Here is a 15,926-nt window from a genome sequence, read left to right as displayed (position 1 = left end):
TGTGAACAATAGCAAAGTTGGCCTCCAAAGTTACCAGACGTGAACCGTATGCCACCAAAGGGCACTGGCACTAACCTCGTCTGATCGAAGGCAATTGTTCCCGGACCAAGCAAGAAACGAGTTCTCCGACAGATATTTCACATTCTACATATAACAGAGTGGCCGTTTGTGTGGAGCGAGAATCAGCAAGCACCCGCGTTGAGCTGCAAGACGCTTGGGCGACTGCATTGTTGATGCGTTGAGCACCTCGAGCAAAACTAGGTAATCTTGCTTGCTATTATCTTAGTAGGTACTTAGTATCTAAATGCCGGCAAACCTGAGGTTAGTTGTGACCAAAGTCTGTTACGCTCCATTATAGGCGAGCAGCAAGCAAGCTGTAAGCCGTTCAGAAAGATTTCCTTACCTTTGTTTGACTTTGACAGTTTGCACTCCTCGAGTCACAAGCACCCAAGCACTGCAAAGGCATAAAATAATTGTTGGCGAATGGATACTTGCAAGCGAGAGACTTTGATCACCAGTTCACGTCTGCGCAGGCCAGCTGTGCCAGTGCGTATCAGTGCGTGCCAGTTACTAACATTGTCAGTGTCAGTCACTTAATGTTTATTCGGTGACAGTGTCGGCAGCAGTAAGGGCAAAGCCAGAACAATCATCGCCCCGTTCGGGTTTACTTTTGTTTTCAGTTTCTCTCTTAAATCCCTTCCTCTGCTTTCTTTTCTTTCTCCCCAAACCTCACTCCCGCTCATCTCGAGAACACCGACAAATCTCCCCTGCTCCTTCCTTCCTCACGGCGCATCATCGCGCGTTGAGCATCGATCGACTCGAGGAAAGAACTACCTTCTTTCTGATATTAATCTCCTTCATTTTATACCTGAACCTGAACCATAACTTGCCCTTCTTTTACGCTCGGGCGCTTCACTCCTCAAGGTAAGCCTCGAACACCTCTACTTGTGCATACTGTGATTTATCGAGACGAGGTGAATACTTCCATCTCATGGTCCCTAAGGATCTTCGAAACTGGGATGAAAGTTTTTGCTTCGTTTTCAAGATGAAGCGCGCCTTGTCTCATCATGTGCTAACCGACTGTTACACAGAGCATCATGGCTCAACCTCAACCCGCTTCAGCGGGTGACTTCTCCATGTCCAACGGGCCATCGCCGCCGCCTCAACCAAATTTGGACCCGGACCGGACTTATGCCAGAGACCAGCCACCTAACTTGCGCGAAGCCTTCACCAGCTTCTACCCCAATGGCCTACCCAACTGCTACAAAATGCTGCAGACACCTGGCCCTGGGGGCGTTGTTCAAACGTACGTCGAAGACTACCTCCCTGTGGGATTCTACATCAGCCCTCCAGTCGGGGCCAAAGCTGTCTTCTCTACCTGTAATGGATCGAACCCTTTTCGTTACATGGAGCATCTGCTGCCTCAGCGCCGCGTTCACCTTTGGTCCGGAGACGAAGTTCAATCTGCTTGCAACTCACTCCGCAAGCTCTACTGGGAGGTCATAAAAGACATGCCGCATCCAGACTCCTGGGATAGCCTGTGGGACTATTTTGATGCCCAAGACATTTACAATTACGGAGCTTTGAACCTTTGGAATGTTGTTAGTCAACTGTTTGTCGAGAACCAGTCCATCGCCCTCGACGTGCATAATGCCTTTTCCATCGAAGTTGGCCAATGGGTTGACCACTGGCTGTATGACGGCGAAAACCGTGACAAACTCATCAAGAGTAATGAGACCGGTCTTTCTATCAATGGCGTCATCGGTTGGGAAGCTATGAAGGGCCTTCCGGACGATGCCATCCATCTTATCGCGAGTGCCCTTGAGCATCGACGATCTCTATTGCTATCACCCGAGAAATTGAGACCAGGTGCAATGAAGCCTAATCACCTCAAGGAGTTTTATGAAAAGGGGCACCTCGAAAACTGGTTAGGTATGTAAAGTTTGCTATCAAATCAGGTTCTACCGTTATGCTGACACCTTCATAGCAGGCCAACGCGTCCTCGGGCCTTCGGGTCTGTCTACAAGGCCAACAGAATGGCAGCCTCATTATTCCTCCCCGGCTTCAGAGAAAGTCGCCCACCCTGTCATGGTGCTTGATGGCAAACACTACTTTAGGGGGTCTGAATGTCGTGTGCCCAGTGCGGTAGAAGCGCTCCACCAATCCGCAGCAGCAGCAGGGCCTTCCGTTCACGGCAACAACGATACGACCTCGATCGAACAAAAGCATGCCAATGACACTACCGGTCACGGTGGTCTTCGGGTAAAAACTCAGGCCAGAAGTAAATCCACAGAGCCTTTCCCTTCAGTCCGAACACCATCCCCCAACACCAAGGGTAAGGGAAATGATATGGGGACCGCTTCCTCTTCCAACGGGCACCAGGAACAGGATGAGCAGGAGGACTTTGAGACTCCCACAAGAGCCAAAAGACATGGCCGCAAAAACCCACGGACCACACGAGGAGCTCAAAAATCCACGGTGACAGCATCATTGCCGGGCTCAGCAGTTATGCGAAACTCAAGTCTTGCTAGTCCTACAAAAGGTGTTGCAAATACCAAACAGGGTACAAACCAGAGGCCTCCGACCGATAGCCAGAAGACCAATTAGCAACTAGCCGAGGCTACTTCGAGTCGTTCAAAGGACCATATCACTGGAAACATCATCAGAGATGTAGAGTTGCGGTTGAGCACCAATGACAGACCCAAGAACCAGCGACCAAACCGAGGTTATGATGAGCCAGGGGCCCACGGTCAGAAAGAAATGAAGTATCCTGGGACCATGGGTACATTCAGTCAGATGCAAGAACCTGATGCAGGCTTTCAAAACAGGGCGATGAGTACTGAACCCCCTGAAGATGTGAGACTTTCTGGGCAATTCGCGATGCAGGCTCCTCCCATGGCGACCTTTTACTCAGCAGAAACTTTTAGCCCTGCCACTCAAGGAAACTATTCTTTACCTCCCCAACAGAATTTTCCCACGCAGAATGGATTTGAACATGGATTTCCATCAGTTCAGCAGTCACAGCCACCCCAGAGGGGTTCATTCAATGGTCGTGGTAGAAATACAAGCAACTCTTCTCGAAGCGATCGTTTCGATTCGAATGATGGCCGATGGTCCCACCAAATCCAGGAGAAAAACAACAGTGGGAATGCTGGATTGGGTCGTGGAGGTTTCCATCGCGGAGGTTGTCGCAAAAGCCGCCGCGGTCACAACCAGCGAAACGCAACTGCGCCTGTCGCGCAACCTCATACCGGCCCCGACTTCAACCAGAAGAGGCGCGACGAAGCACCATGGAAAGATCAATGGCGTCGGGATGAAGTTACTTGCCAGAACGTTCAGGATGGTTTGACGATCAAAGATTATGTACCTTGCTCTTGCCCGACCTGCGATTCTCGTGACCGCTCTGTGTACATCATTGTCCAAGGCTATCAAGGAATTACTGGGCCAGACATGCTCGCACGGCTCAAGTTTGGTCTGGCTGAGAGATATGGACATGTGGAAGACGTGTTCCCGATCGCCTCGAAAGAACCGGGACGTTTTATTGCCCGGTAAGTCGTGACTCGCTATGAATTCATGTTGAACCCAATGATCAACTAACAAAAATTAGGTTTGCAAACTCCTCGTCAGTTGGTGAAGCACTGACTATTGGCGGCGGTAACATGCCTGAGCAAGGCATATCTGTCATATTCTCCCCTGCGTTGCGATCAAAATGGACTCTCTTGGAGCAAGCACCAACTCGACCACTCCCAGGTCGAGTTTCTGGTCAGAACTCTACCGCTCCCCCATTCTCTCCTTATCCTTTCGGCCTATCGATGCCAGGCAATACGACGAGTACTGCCGCAGTTCCTCACATGATGCCAGGCGTCATTCATCCGGCTGTAGTCAACCCTGGGCAAGCACATAACAATCATTTCTGGCAACCCAATGGAGGGCAACGCTCTGTGTCTGGGTTTGTACAACCTCCAGCCTGTAGTATCCCATCTACAACTGTGCAGCCCGGACCCGGAATACAGACACTCCTCCCTGGACAACCGACTCTTGATCCAAGGCAAATTGTCCCTCCTTCCGTGCAGAAGGCGCAGGAAAACGCATCCCCTCCTGAGATATTACAGACTAAACCCCCGTCTGAGGAAGCTTTGGATGAAATCCATCATCTTGATCAAGATGATCCGGGTAGTCCGCGAAGTGACATAAGCAAGTACACTGGGATCAAAGCTCGAGTTTCCTTGCCCAGCACTCCTTCAAAGAATTCCCTTTCCTCCCAAGGAACCCCAACAAAGCCAAACGAAACAGCAGAAGGGCTTGCGGGTATCGATGCAGCAGCACAGAACCAGAATGAGATGCCCATTAAGGCGCTTGAAAGCCCGGTAGTAACACAGATGACATCTGGCCATCAAGCCGAACAACTGTCTGAGTCAACTGGTAGCAAGAGCAATCACAGTCGTGCACCAAGCCTCTTTTCTAAGAATGAGATCAAAGAGAGAAAACGAGCATGGGCTAAAATTCCTATGCCTCTGACTCTCCATGGGCCTCGCTCAGTTACTCCAATGAACCCCGTCAGCATTGCCATCGAGTGTGGCAGCAGCTCTGGGGTTGAAAAGAGTGACAATCGCGAACCTAATGCTAAACAGCTGCAGTTGCCTATCTCAGGGCAGAATCCTATCTCTGCTCCAAGCATCAGCGATGTTTACGAGCCATCTATGCTCGAGAACCCCGAATCTAGGTTCTTGTTGCCGCAGGCGCCAAAAAGCTCTTCTGCTGCTCACTCCACCAGGTCACCGAAAGAAGATGCTACAGAACCACAGGGAATCACTCTAGATGAAACAAAGCCATCTGAGATGCCTGCAACCTCTCCCGTGACCGACAATGTCGTATCCAGGGTTGAACAATCAATCGAGCAAGAGCATACTTCAGGCATGCTACCAAGAGGAAAAGGAAAGAATGCGAAGAAGGCTAAGAAAAAGAAAGCGAAGAACACGGCGCCCACGAGCAACGAATCCAGTCACGCTTTTCAACAAAATGAGCCGCCGTCTTCTCCTCGACCCAGCTACATGGTACCTCAGCACATGCATCGTAACAGCGGAGGGCTGGGGTCTAATACACACCACGGAGGCCATATCGGAAGTCAGGAATCGGGTTCATCCTCGCTTATCAAGCGACACCACGATGAACCTGAGCAGCCTTCTGTATCTGGATCTGCTAAGCGAAGTAAGAAGCATGGGAATAAGCACGAAATGGCTCAACACCAGCACCAGCCTCAGCCTCAACCTCCATATGACGAATCAGATTCCCCTGATGAGGACGAACGCGGTCGTCGGGGATTCAGAATGGGTAGAGGAGGCTCACTTCGCTTTGGCAAGCAACGTCGACCTCGCCCTATGATTCCTAGCTCAATGCTTGCAGGAGAACAATTCGGTGCTCAAGCGCCACCTCCTTCGACCGATTTTGCTTTCCAATGCCAGAGCCTCCCCGAATCTGAGGACTCGCTGAACTTGCATGATCATGGAAATGGCGCAAGGAGCCGCCTCAATCCGGAGGCCCAAGAGTTTGTATCTCCATCGAGAACAGCGTCTCTCAGTAAAGTACCAGTTGCCAATTGTAGCGGCGGTGAAGTACCAAGCAGTGGCACAGTGAATGAATCAGCAGTCAAGCATGACCAAACAGATGAACTGATCCGGGAGGTTCCCAAGACCGGGCACGATGATGCATGCGAGACATCTCTTCAGGATGAGAAACTCCCATCCGCCGCAACCAGCCAGACCCCCAAACGCCGTCGAGCCATCTCAGAAGCGCTCCAGAAAGGAACTCCCAGAAAGGAAAAAGGGCCTACTCATCAAGGAGAGGGAAAGAAGACTCCGGCAAAAAGCTCGAAACGTGGCAAAGGTAAGGAGAGGGCTGTGACGGTGAGTGCCAAGGCCGACAAGGCCGACAAGGCTGAGGTAAAGGTCGAGAAAGCTCAAGAGATGCCTCAAACCCCGGAGAATCAAGGAGGGAAAGTCAAGAAGCCCGGCCTGATCGACGATGACTGGCCCTCACTTCCAGCCTCTCGGGAGCGGGCACAGTCCAAGCCACAGACACCTTTGATTTGGGGTGGAAAGACAAAATCTACCCAAGATGACGGTGGGCTCGGACAAGGATCTCCTGTCACAAAGAACTAGATTGTGACGTGACTGAGACATAGCAGGAGGAAAAGGGAGGACTGAGCAGACATGAATCGAGAAATGGCTAGTGAATCTATTCCGGTCAGCACCTTTCGCTCTACTTGACATCGAATCAGTAGAAGTGAAATGGAAAAAGGATGAATAAAGGACAGGGTAGTGGATTTCAAGGGCTTGCATTGGGCATGGACAAGTTGGATTGTCCATTGACATAGTTTGCGATATCTGGTCTGTTGTTAAGCAAGTCACGATGGTCTCAGGTCAGGGGATTAAAAAAAAGTGCGATTTATGCCAGGTGTAATATAGTACCGTGAGTACAGAGATGTTTCTCGATAATGGTGAAGTGCTGCTACATTAATATTCCAAGCCCGGAAGCTTATATGTAGCTCGAAGTCTTGACAACTGGAGAACAATATGACCCCGGGAGTGAGGAACGAGGCCGTGAAGCAGCTACAAGGAGGTCGGTAATCAAGATGATGGATGGATGGGTGGATGGGCTTCGTAGTAGTACAATGCTCTCTTGTCGCATGCTGATTTGACCCTTATGTACATTACATTTCATCGTCGTGGTGCCCGAGCTCGAGGTCTCTCCCTATAGCTTCTCTTTGTTTTCGCAAATATTGATCAAGCGATACTCGTGATTCTATTGATCAGCCTTGACCAAGCCAGTGACGGTCTCCTCAATCTCCTTGTCAGAGAGACCCTCGAGGATCTGTGACTTCTCGACACCTCGGTCTGTTTTGAGCATGTCAGTACTGCCGTGGTTTCGATGTTATCGCTCCAGTATTCCCGAGGGCTTCTAGCGATATAGAATACGAACCATATCGGGCAAAGACCTTGGGTTGGGTGCCAGCGGCCTCTCGGATCAGGATGGGAGTGTTGGGGTTGTTGCGCTTCATGGTAGGGTACGATCGGGTAATGAATGATCTATATCGACGCAAGAAACAATCAGTTCAATGACTCCTCAAGCTCTACCGTCCATGTGCAATGTCGTTCGATCACTCGTGTCCTCCAGTGCGCCCAATTGGGTCAGTATCATGCCGATTGTTGTTGTCGTTGTCGTTGTCGTTGGGGAGCATAGTATGGTTCTCAGACGTACCGAAGAGCCGCGCTCTGCTCCGAAGTCTGGCAGAAGAGGAATCGCACCTCGCGGAGAGACTTGGTGAAAGCGTACTTTGCCGACATTATGAAGCGAAATGACGTGGTTGAGTCGTTCGTTAGGTAAAGCAAAAGCGATGGAGTCGGGTCGGCCTTGAAGTGCTAAGTAATTGCTAGCTTGTGGTTGGCAAGGGATCCTTTCGTAGGGTAACCAGGTAGGTTCCTCAATGAAGCTCGGGTGGAATAAACTGGAAAGGCGGTACAAAAGTTATGTACGTATAACTTGCATAAAGGAGCCAATTGATGGAGTTTTAGGTTAGTGTGTGTGTGTATAATTCAGTTATGCACAGCCTCCGGTGCCGCTGACAGCTTTCCCCCCAACCCACCCCAAGCAAAGTATTCGTTGTGAGAGTAAACCCCGGACGCACGATAACTCCGGTTTCCGGGCGCCGTGCAGTGATGGATTTAGTGGATGGTGTGCTAAATCCACCGACCGCAGCAGTATCCGTACCTGCTATCTCGGGGCGACAGTGACCGACCACCCTTGCCCCAACGTCTCAAAGCTTCTTTCGCCGACGTTGAACCTCATCTTTTGGACCACAACCTCTCTCTGTTGAACCAATCTCCCCTCCACTAAGAAATCAACGTGTAAGTTGCTGTTGACTGTTTGATTGCGGATTCAATTGTGTCATTTATATTTTTCTATGCGGTCGCAGAATGTCTCGATTTGCGCGCAAACTATATTGATTCCTGATATTGCATGTCATATTTAATATTGATTGATATTAGCACTGACAATCGCATAGCAGTCATGGCCTCCTCCGCGAACACCATCTTCCGCGCCTCGCGCCCCCTCTTCCGTCAGGCTACCCTCGCCGCGCCCGCTCGACAGGCTTTCCGTCAGCAAACATTCCGACAGAACTTCTACCAGGGCAGCGGCCGTCGATGGCAGAGCACCGATGGCGCTCAGCAGCAGCAGCAGAGCTGGTTCAAGCGCATGATGGAGAGCGAGGTCGGCTTCAAGACTGTGCATTTCTGGTGAGGACAAGTCCAGAACAAGTGATTGTGACACAGAATGCTAATATGCGTGGTTGTAGGGCTCCTGTCATGAAGGTTCGTTGACTACCTTGCGGATGCAACTGCGCTCAAACCTCAATTTCATCACGCCAAAAAAAAAAAAGAAACCCGATGTAATCGCAACCGCTGACTTTGTTTGTCATTCACAGTGGGCTCTTGTCCTTGCCGGTATCTCCGACTTCGCTCGTCCCGCCGAGAAGCTCTCCTTCACCCAGAACCTCGCTCTCACCTGCACCGGTATCATCTGGACTCGATGGTGCCTCATCATCAAGCCTAAGAACTACCTGTACGCTTAAGATCCGCTATATAATATAATACACACTCAAGCTAACAGCTCTATCTTAGCCTGGCCGCTGTCAACTTCTTCCTCGGAATGGTCGGACTCGTCCAGATCACCCGAATCCTCAGCTACGAGTCAGCAAAGAAGAAGAGCCTTGAGGGTGTCGTCGAGGACATCAAGGCCGACGCCAAGGAGACCATCCAGGAGGCCAAGCCTTAAATGCAATCAAGCATAGGCAGGTTAGACAATTGTCGAAAGGGGCGGCCTTCACTCCGACATATCTCACGATTTGTAATGCCACAGTCGATTACTCCTTACAGAGGGACTGGTTCCGAACGGCGTGGGTCGCATATGGTCGCATTTATTTATTGCTTTGAAAAGGAGGGTATCGCAAAGCCATTTCAGAGTCAGGGGAGCTCAGGAATAGCTTTTCACTTTTTACATGGTAGATTACCACAACATATAGTCAGCATGTAAAATTGAGCAAGGGTTGGGTTCAACAAACAAGCAAACAGGTACAAGATATGGCCATATCGCAACTTGAGTGAATATCAAACCACACAGTGGCTATCTAGGTAGGTATATCGTACCAGCTATGCAACAGCCAGTAGTGACCTTGATTGTCATTATAATCCAAATCCACTATAGATATCTCTCTAAACTGTTCTTTAGGTATCATTCATGATGGCATTCACAACACCAGCAACTTCTTATACACCACCTATGAACGCCCTGCCACAAATATTTCCCTTGGCCATAGATAGCCCCAGCCATCCATCCATCCAATCATTAGCTGGCTGCTGGGCCACGGAGCGTCAAGTGAGGAATCAGACCAGTGCCGACATGTACATGTACAGACTCAAAGAAAAGATAAGCCCTCCCCCTCCCTCCCTTTCTTCTAAAACAGCCCGTCAATTTGATTGTTCATCTCATGGTCTCAAGTCATTCATATTTCAAGATCTTGTGCCCACGCCGGGTGGGTACTAAGTCTCCAGAGATGCTCATCATCGTAACCATTATCAATCATTCGCTTCCCCTCATTTCTCCGTGTGTCCGTCGTTCAAAAGCATCTCCAAAACGATCTGTCGACCTGGGAGCTCCGGATGGGCCATGGCAATCTTGACGGTGCCCTTTGACCCTTCGCTACCGGCGCTTGTCGACTGCATATATCCGTTACTGTGTGCCTGCGGATTCAATGTGCTTCGGCCAGTCGGTCCACGGACGCCGAGATCGAGCACGCGCACGTCTCGACCGGCGATGATTTGGCGCAACCGTCCGTTCTCCGCGTTGCGCACCTCAACATAGTCCTCGTTGAAGAGGAGCAGATACTGCCCGTACATGGTTGCACCGCGGGCCTTCTTCTGTTTGCCAGTGTACTCCATGATCAGCGTGCGGCTGACATCACCGTGTTTGTCCACGTATACGGCGCAGTCCTCATATGTCACGATGAATTCGTTCTCGTTCAGCCTGAACATGCCGAGCGGCTTCTGATCTCGGATGCGGCTGGCAATGTTGGCAATTGCAGGCGCCTTAAGGTCGGGAATAGACATAGGCTGCTTCTTATCCAGGGTGAGCATCTCGACTCCCTTCGCCGTCGCAACTGCAATATATGTTTGGAACAGACTGAGGGAATAGCACTCAGTTGGGAAGAAGAATTCGTCAAAGTCGCGGAATGTCTCCGCGCATCCTCCACCACCAGTCTTTCGTCCGCCAAAGAGCCGGGACTTCTTCTCGGTCGATTTCTGGAAGATAGGCTCGAGAACCTTGAATGATGTATGCAGACCTTCTTTTCGCTTGTAGAACAGGAGCATTCTGTCCTTCATCTTAGCTGTGGCAAAGTAGGTGACGTCTTTGGCAAGCCTCTGTGGTGCCCGTCGAGGGTTATCGTTGACAGGGGCTGAGAAGTCAGATACTGGAGCGATCACATCTAGAGGATATGAAATGAGGTTCTTGTCGGCAATGAGCACGCATACAGAAAACTCCTCAAGGACAGCAATTTGAGTGACGCGAGTTGCTTGGACCGTCTGCAGTGAAACTGTTAGCTACATCAGATTGAAGAAAAGGGGACCACATACTCTCTGCCATCCGCGAGGATTTGATGGCTCCGAGATATAAACTCCGTAATCAGTTCCGATCGCGATAACAGACTTGCCAAAAGCAGTGAAGCTGGTAGCGCAGTTGACCTGAGCACGGCATACAGGGGCGACGCCCTGAGCCGGTCCCAGCACGCTCTCCAACTCGTGAATTGCCCGGTCAAGAGGAGTGCCCTTGACTGCAACGCTCGGGAACCTTGCGTACATAGAGGCGGTGTCGTAATGGAAAGCTGCATCCGCGAGAACCCGCAGCCTGAATGGCTCAGCATTTTGAGAGAAGAGTGCCTTGGCGTGCCTTGTCTTGGTTTCGATAATCATGTTGCACCAGTCGGCACGATCCTTGGCTGACGATGCATACAGAGTATAAACCTCGTGACCAAGATGCTTGACCTTGAACGGATACAGTATCTTTCCTTCCGCGTCGTTCGAGCCGGTTGGTGTACCGGAGGCCATAGACGAGTTTGTCGCTGCGTGCTCCAGACCAGGTCTACTAGTGTTGCTACTGACCTTGTTGAGTTGAGTGCTGGAGGCGGCCGCTGCCGTAGTTCTTCCCAATGGAGCAGTGATGCCCTTTTGTTTCTGAACTGGTTCGTCGTTGATGCTCTCAGGAAACAGGAGAGGCATGGGGATGGGCTACGCCTAGTTAGATGCGGTTTCACAAGCTGTGCAGTAAATTTTCACGTACCTCTTTGGAAACATCATACTTCTTGTCCTTGCCCTCCTTGGGAGTCACTGTCTTGGCCAGGATCATGTAGTGATCGAATAGCAAAGCATGTGTGTCGACCCATCTAACTCCCTTTGATCCCATTCTTTGTAGGTCACCTTGGAAGATCAACTCACGGCCAAGATGGTCGAGATTCAAAACAGAATGGAAACCTGGCCGCAGCACAAGCATTCTGTTCAGTTCCATCATTTCTACTCTCTTGTTTTGCTCTTCGACCTTGAGGTCCGACTCGAGAGTGACTTGTCGGATTTCCGCGATGGCCTTGGCCAAGTTCGTCTTTTCCTCGCTGTCTGTTGGCATCTTTTTCTCGACACTGTCGAGTAGAAGGGAGTAACGCTGAAGGCGCTGAATAGGCGCGATCAAGTAATGTGTCCAATCTTGCTTCGAAGACACCTTTTGCTTCTGCATGTCGTCCAAGAATCGCTTGAAGAGAATATTGCGATCGGCCTCTCTTCGAACCTGATAGACCGCGTTGGGGTAAGCCGAAGCATACTCGATGTAGACTGATTTGGCCTTGCGAATCCATTCTCGGAACAGATCGCTGAATCCAATGATCCAAGGACCCTGCTCTTGTTGCCGATACTTGAGCTGCGACAAAAGATGGTCCTTGTTGATTGCCTGGACCAGGTCAAGCTTTCCAAACACTGTATGCAAAAACTTGTCTCGCTTCTCGGGCTTCAGGACAGGGGGTTGCATGGCCCGAAGCTGATCCCTGTAATACCTGCGGAAGATATCTAACTGCTTGATGTAGTTTTCCTCGCCAGTAACAATTTCGTGTAAAATGTTCTGGCGCTCGACCTCCTTCTTGGGCTTTGATTCCCAGTCGGCCTTGGTAAGACCATAAAAGACGTGCCACTCGTCTGCAGGTTGAGAGTCCTGGGCGAGCTCCTCCAAGTCAACCTTCTTGATAGTACGAGTGCAGTGATGAGAGTAGCACCGGCCACCAATCTCCTCGTCGTGGACCTTGGGAGCATAGCATCCAGAACCGGTCAGTTGCCACAAAACTCCAGAGATGCGGCCGTTTCCAAATTTGACCCATTCTTCATCGGGTACAAGCACACCTCGCTCCAGCATCAACGTAACTACATGTGTGCTAAGAACTTCGGCATCTGCCACATTCATCATGGGTATCTTGCCAGTGAAGAGGTTGATCAAAGCCTCCTCGATCGTCTTGGTCCTTAGATCCATCTCACCTTCTCCCATCTCACGAATCCAATTTTCAAGACCGCTGAGCGCCCATGGCTCAGTGCATCTGCGGAAATCAGAGGCATTAAGCTTGGAAGGGATGAACTTCTTCTTTCGGCCGCTTGGTAGTGTGATTCCGTCAAAGGCCGCTATCGAGCCAGCAGGAGTCTCGTATTCCGGGAAAGATTGATTCGATGGCGCTTGCTGATGGCCATGCCTGGCGAGTTTCCTCCTTTCCTCGGCAGCATCAGTCCTGGATCGAGTAGGTGTTTGCACCTGAGGTGTGTGGCTATGCCCAGCCAAAGAGATGGATCGTTCGGGTTGCAGGTTGTAAGCTTGATTGCCCGTATAGTAAGCTTCAGGGTTGTCCGGCGCACCAAATCGCGAATCGGTACTACGCGAGTATGCGTGTTGGTATTGCTGTCGGTTGTTGGTCTGAACCGAGAGCATCGAGCTGCTATCGGATCCTGGCCCTGGGATAGCTGGGAGGGGTCGGTTTGATAGCCCCGGATGGTAGAACAGATCTTGCAGTTCGTCCTTACTAGGGGACTCCGTTCCGCTCTGTCGAGACCGCAGTGATACTCGTTCATCCTCCTCGTCAAAGCTCAGCCGATGTTGTGTTGGTGGCTGCAAGCCTCCTGTACCGCCGTAGTCTATTTCTGCCGTCTTGAACGCAGGCACACTTTCCCCTTGATCATATGCACGGTTGAAATAGCCTGGCGTGGGCAGGGGTCGACCAGTATCTTGGCCGGATGAGGCGGGTGGAGATCCAACATCCCCGCCGTATGTCAAATTACCACCAAATCCACCTCCTAGCATTCCCAAGTCTACACCAGCAAAATCACTGTCGCTGCTGTGGCCTTGCTCTTCAGGGTGAGTATGCAACGCCTTCGTTGGCAACGAGTTCATAGGAGCGGGCTCGGGAGAGGGTTCTGGCATAGCAGGCATGTCCGTATATCCGAAGCCGGTACTGAAGCGTTGTTCGTCAAGCTCAGCTTGCCGCATAGCCATCAGACCAGCCTCTCCATATGCGTCATCATCTTCTTCAGGCTCATAAGCTGTCTGACCAGTTCGCGTGGATGTCGTTCGGCTAGCATTGTTAGGAATCGTAGTGGCACCTGAGTCAAAACGTTGCAATCGCTGGCCACGAATATCGTCATCATAATGGCCATTCTCAGGCTCAGGAAGCGGACGGTAGCCTTGTCCAGAACCGCCCAATTCTAGCTCCAACTCTTGCATAAGGTTGTCACTCGTAATGCGTTCATGTCCGGCACTCCAGGAGAGCTCATCGTCGACAGGACGACTTGGCAAGGGTGCATTCGTTGGGTGCCGTTGCAGTCCGGGTGATGTTGATCCAGGGTTCGCGGGTGATCCCATAGGCGAGGCTTGTGAATTTGAATGGGACCCTCTATTATATAGTGAATTATGCTCATTCGGTGAGTAATACGGCCCGACTGGCATTTGCGTCGCCGTAGGATATGGAGGCTGTGAAGCGCTTGAGAAAGATCCTCCCCCATTAGACAATTGGCCTGGGTATTGGCTATAAGACTGGTCATATGCCGAGGTCTGTGCTGCGCCAGGCGAGGCATTGAGTGAGGGGCTCCGCAACGGCTGCTCAAACCCAGACGATAAAGCAGGAGAAGCCAGCGATTGGGGATAACTTCCTGTGGATTGATTGAAGCCAGGGGATGTTTGCGACCCATATGACTGGCCATACGTATTGTATCCTTGGTAGGAAGCTTGTCGTTGTGGGACGTTGGCGCTTGCATAAGCAGAAGGGTCGTAAGCCTGCGGTGTGTAGGAGCTGGCATTCGAGGCGTAGCGCGAGGGGGGCTGAGACTGGGGCTGGTTGCGGTATGGTAGAGCATTGGTGGACGTCGACCGCGAGAAGCCTGAAGTTTGCGCAAAGCTTTGAGGATTGTATGAGTATGTCGGCGTGGGGGGTACATCTTGGTACTGGTGCTGGTAGCCCGACAGCGCGTTGTTCGTGGAACCGTAGCCAGGCCGGGCCGCCGCATTGTTGCTCATGAAGAGCTCATCCTCTCCAGAGCCACCAAAGGCAGGAGATCGGTTGGTGGGTGGTTGAATATAAGCAGCGTCGTCCCCACCGTTGAAGCTAGCTCGGCGTCCAATATCGTCGTAAGATGAGTGCGGCTGTTGCTGCGGCTGCTGCTGCTGGTACTCTTGGCCACGGCCGGCGACCGGATACTGCACGGGTGGCACATGGCCATATCTCCGCTGGTCGTCGCCGCGAAAAGACATGGCGGCAGGTGACTGTAGTTGGGAGTAGTTGTGACGAGGAAATCGGGAATGGTCGTGAGAATAAATGTGAGTGCCACTTGGGCTTGGCGGTTCGTGCGTCTACCTCGTATAGGACGGCGAGGGTTGATGGGCGTGGGCGGGTCGCATTGAGGGGTCGAGGACGTCGACGGATATAATAATGAATTGCGGGTGTTGAAGATGACGCTGTCGCCGACAGAGTAAGACGCAAGGAAAAGAGCGACGGATTTGTTGTGCGCAAAAGTAAATGGAGGCGGTCGGGTCGGGTCCAGGTCTCGAGTCGAATGAGCTCAGCGGAGAAAACGGATCTTGGGTCGGAGATGGATGTGGATGGACTGGACTGGACTGGATATGTGTGATGGGCGGACTCGAGAGCGGCGGGCGCGGAATTGGGATTGGATTGTCTGAGCGAGATAGAGAGAGGGAGAAGCGAAACTAACTAGAGCGAAAGCCCCTCTTACTCAGACAGTGACAGGACAGGACAGGACAGGACAGGACAGGACAGGACAGGACAGAACAGGACTGAACTGAACTGACAGCGTAGTCTGGTCTACCTAGGCAAGGAGGGTCCTGAGTCCTCCTCCACTTGAAGTATCTGTCTGTCTGTTTGTCGGGTCCTAAATTTGGGCCTGGACTACACAGTAGCTAAGAAGGTAGAGAACAGAACAATATGTAAAGCCTTGTGTCCTGCGGTGTGAGACTGGAGACTGGAGACCGTAGTCTAGAGATGACGAGAAGAACGATAATAAAACAGTCTCGCCCTCAGCTGTCAAAATTTGGTTGGTGCAAAGGCAGGGTTTAGCGAGTGACAAGGGAAAGAATAAGACAAGGTGATTAAACCCAAGAGAAGGGGACTGTATCCGACGGAGGAGAGCAGAGACGGAGTATGCATAGGTAAGTACTAGGTAGGTAGGCTTGAGGTGAGATTGGAATAACCCAAACTAAGGTAAACTAATGAGACGTCACTGAAGATCAATCAGGCTCCGAAGCTTCCCCATGTCATTGCTACCTACCTATCCGTAGGTACCTAT

The 15,926-nt window shown here is 51.2% G+C and overlaps 4 protein-coding genes across 4 annotated transcripts; 2 read left to right on the top strand and 2 right to left on the bottom strand.

Annotated features, from left to right (window-relative positions):
• Positions 1 to 1,097: 1,097 nt before the first annotated feature.
• On the top strand, positions 1,098 to 6,158 carry FSUBG_1240 (uncharacterized protein; the record flags this gene model as incomplete). Its single annotated transcript, XM_036677184.1, has 4 exons — positions 1,098 to 1,932; positions 1,988 to 2,563; positions 2,615 to 3,548; positions 3,608 to 6,158. The coding sequence occupies 4 exons, from the start codon at positions 1,098 to 1,100 to the stop codon at positions 6,156 to 6,158; spliced, it is 4,896 nt and encodes a 1,631-aa protein (XP_036543408.1).
• Positions 6,159 to 6,801: 643 nt separating this feature from the next.
• Positions 6,802 to 7,343, bottom strand: FSUBG_1239 (NADH2 dehydrogenase (ubiquinone) chain; the record flags this gene model as incomplete). The annotated part of the gene is made up of 3 exons (XM_036677172.1): positions 6,802 to 6,893; positions 6,979 to 7,085; positions 7,258 to 7,343. 3 exons carry the CDS (start codon positions 7,341 to 7,343, stop codon positions 6,802 to 6,804), a joined length of 285 nt encoding a protein of 94 aa, XP_036543407.1.
• A 724-nt stretch (positions 7,344 to 8,067) lies between these two features.
• Positions 8,068 to 8,832, top strand: FSUBG_1238 (FMP43; the record flags this gene model as incomplete). The annotated part of the gene is made up of 4 exons (XM_036677161.1): positions 8,068 to 8,294; positions 8,354 to 8,369; positions 8,483 to 8,619; positions 8,679 to 8,832. The coding sequence occupies 4 exons, from the start codon at positions 8,068 to 8,070 to the stop codon at positions 8,830 to 8,832; spliced, it is 534 nt and encodes a 177-aa protein (XP_036543406.1).
• Positions 8,833 to 9,650: 818 nt separating this feature from the next.
• FSUBG_1237 (GDP GTP exchange factor Rom2p) lies at positions 9,651 to 14,877 on the bottom strand (the record flags this gene model as incomplete). The annotated part of the gene is made up of 3 exons (XM_036677150.1): positions 9,651 to 10,637; positions 10,689 to 11,339; positions 11,392 to 14,877. The coding sequence occupies 3 exons, from the start codon at positions 14,875 to 14,877 to the stop codon at positions 9,651 to 9,653; spliced, it is 5,124 nt and encodes a 1,707-aa protein (XP_036543405.1).
• Between the last annotated feature and the right edge of the window lie 1,049 nt (positions 14,878 to 15,926).

The sequence above is a fragment of the Fusarium subglutinans genome (assembly GCF_013396075.1).
Source record: "Fusarium subglutinans strain NRRL 66333 chromosome Unknown NRRL66333_c0000005, whole genome shotgun sequence".
Lineage (NCBI taxonomy): Eukaryota > Fungi > Ascomycota > Sordariomycetes > Hypocreales > Nectriaceae > Fusarium > Fusarium subglutinans.
The sequence above is the reverse complement of the archived record's forward strand: the minus strand, read 5'-3'. Positions and strand labels throughout refer to the sequence as shown.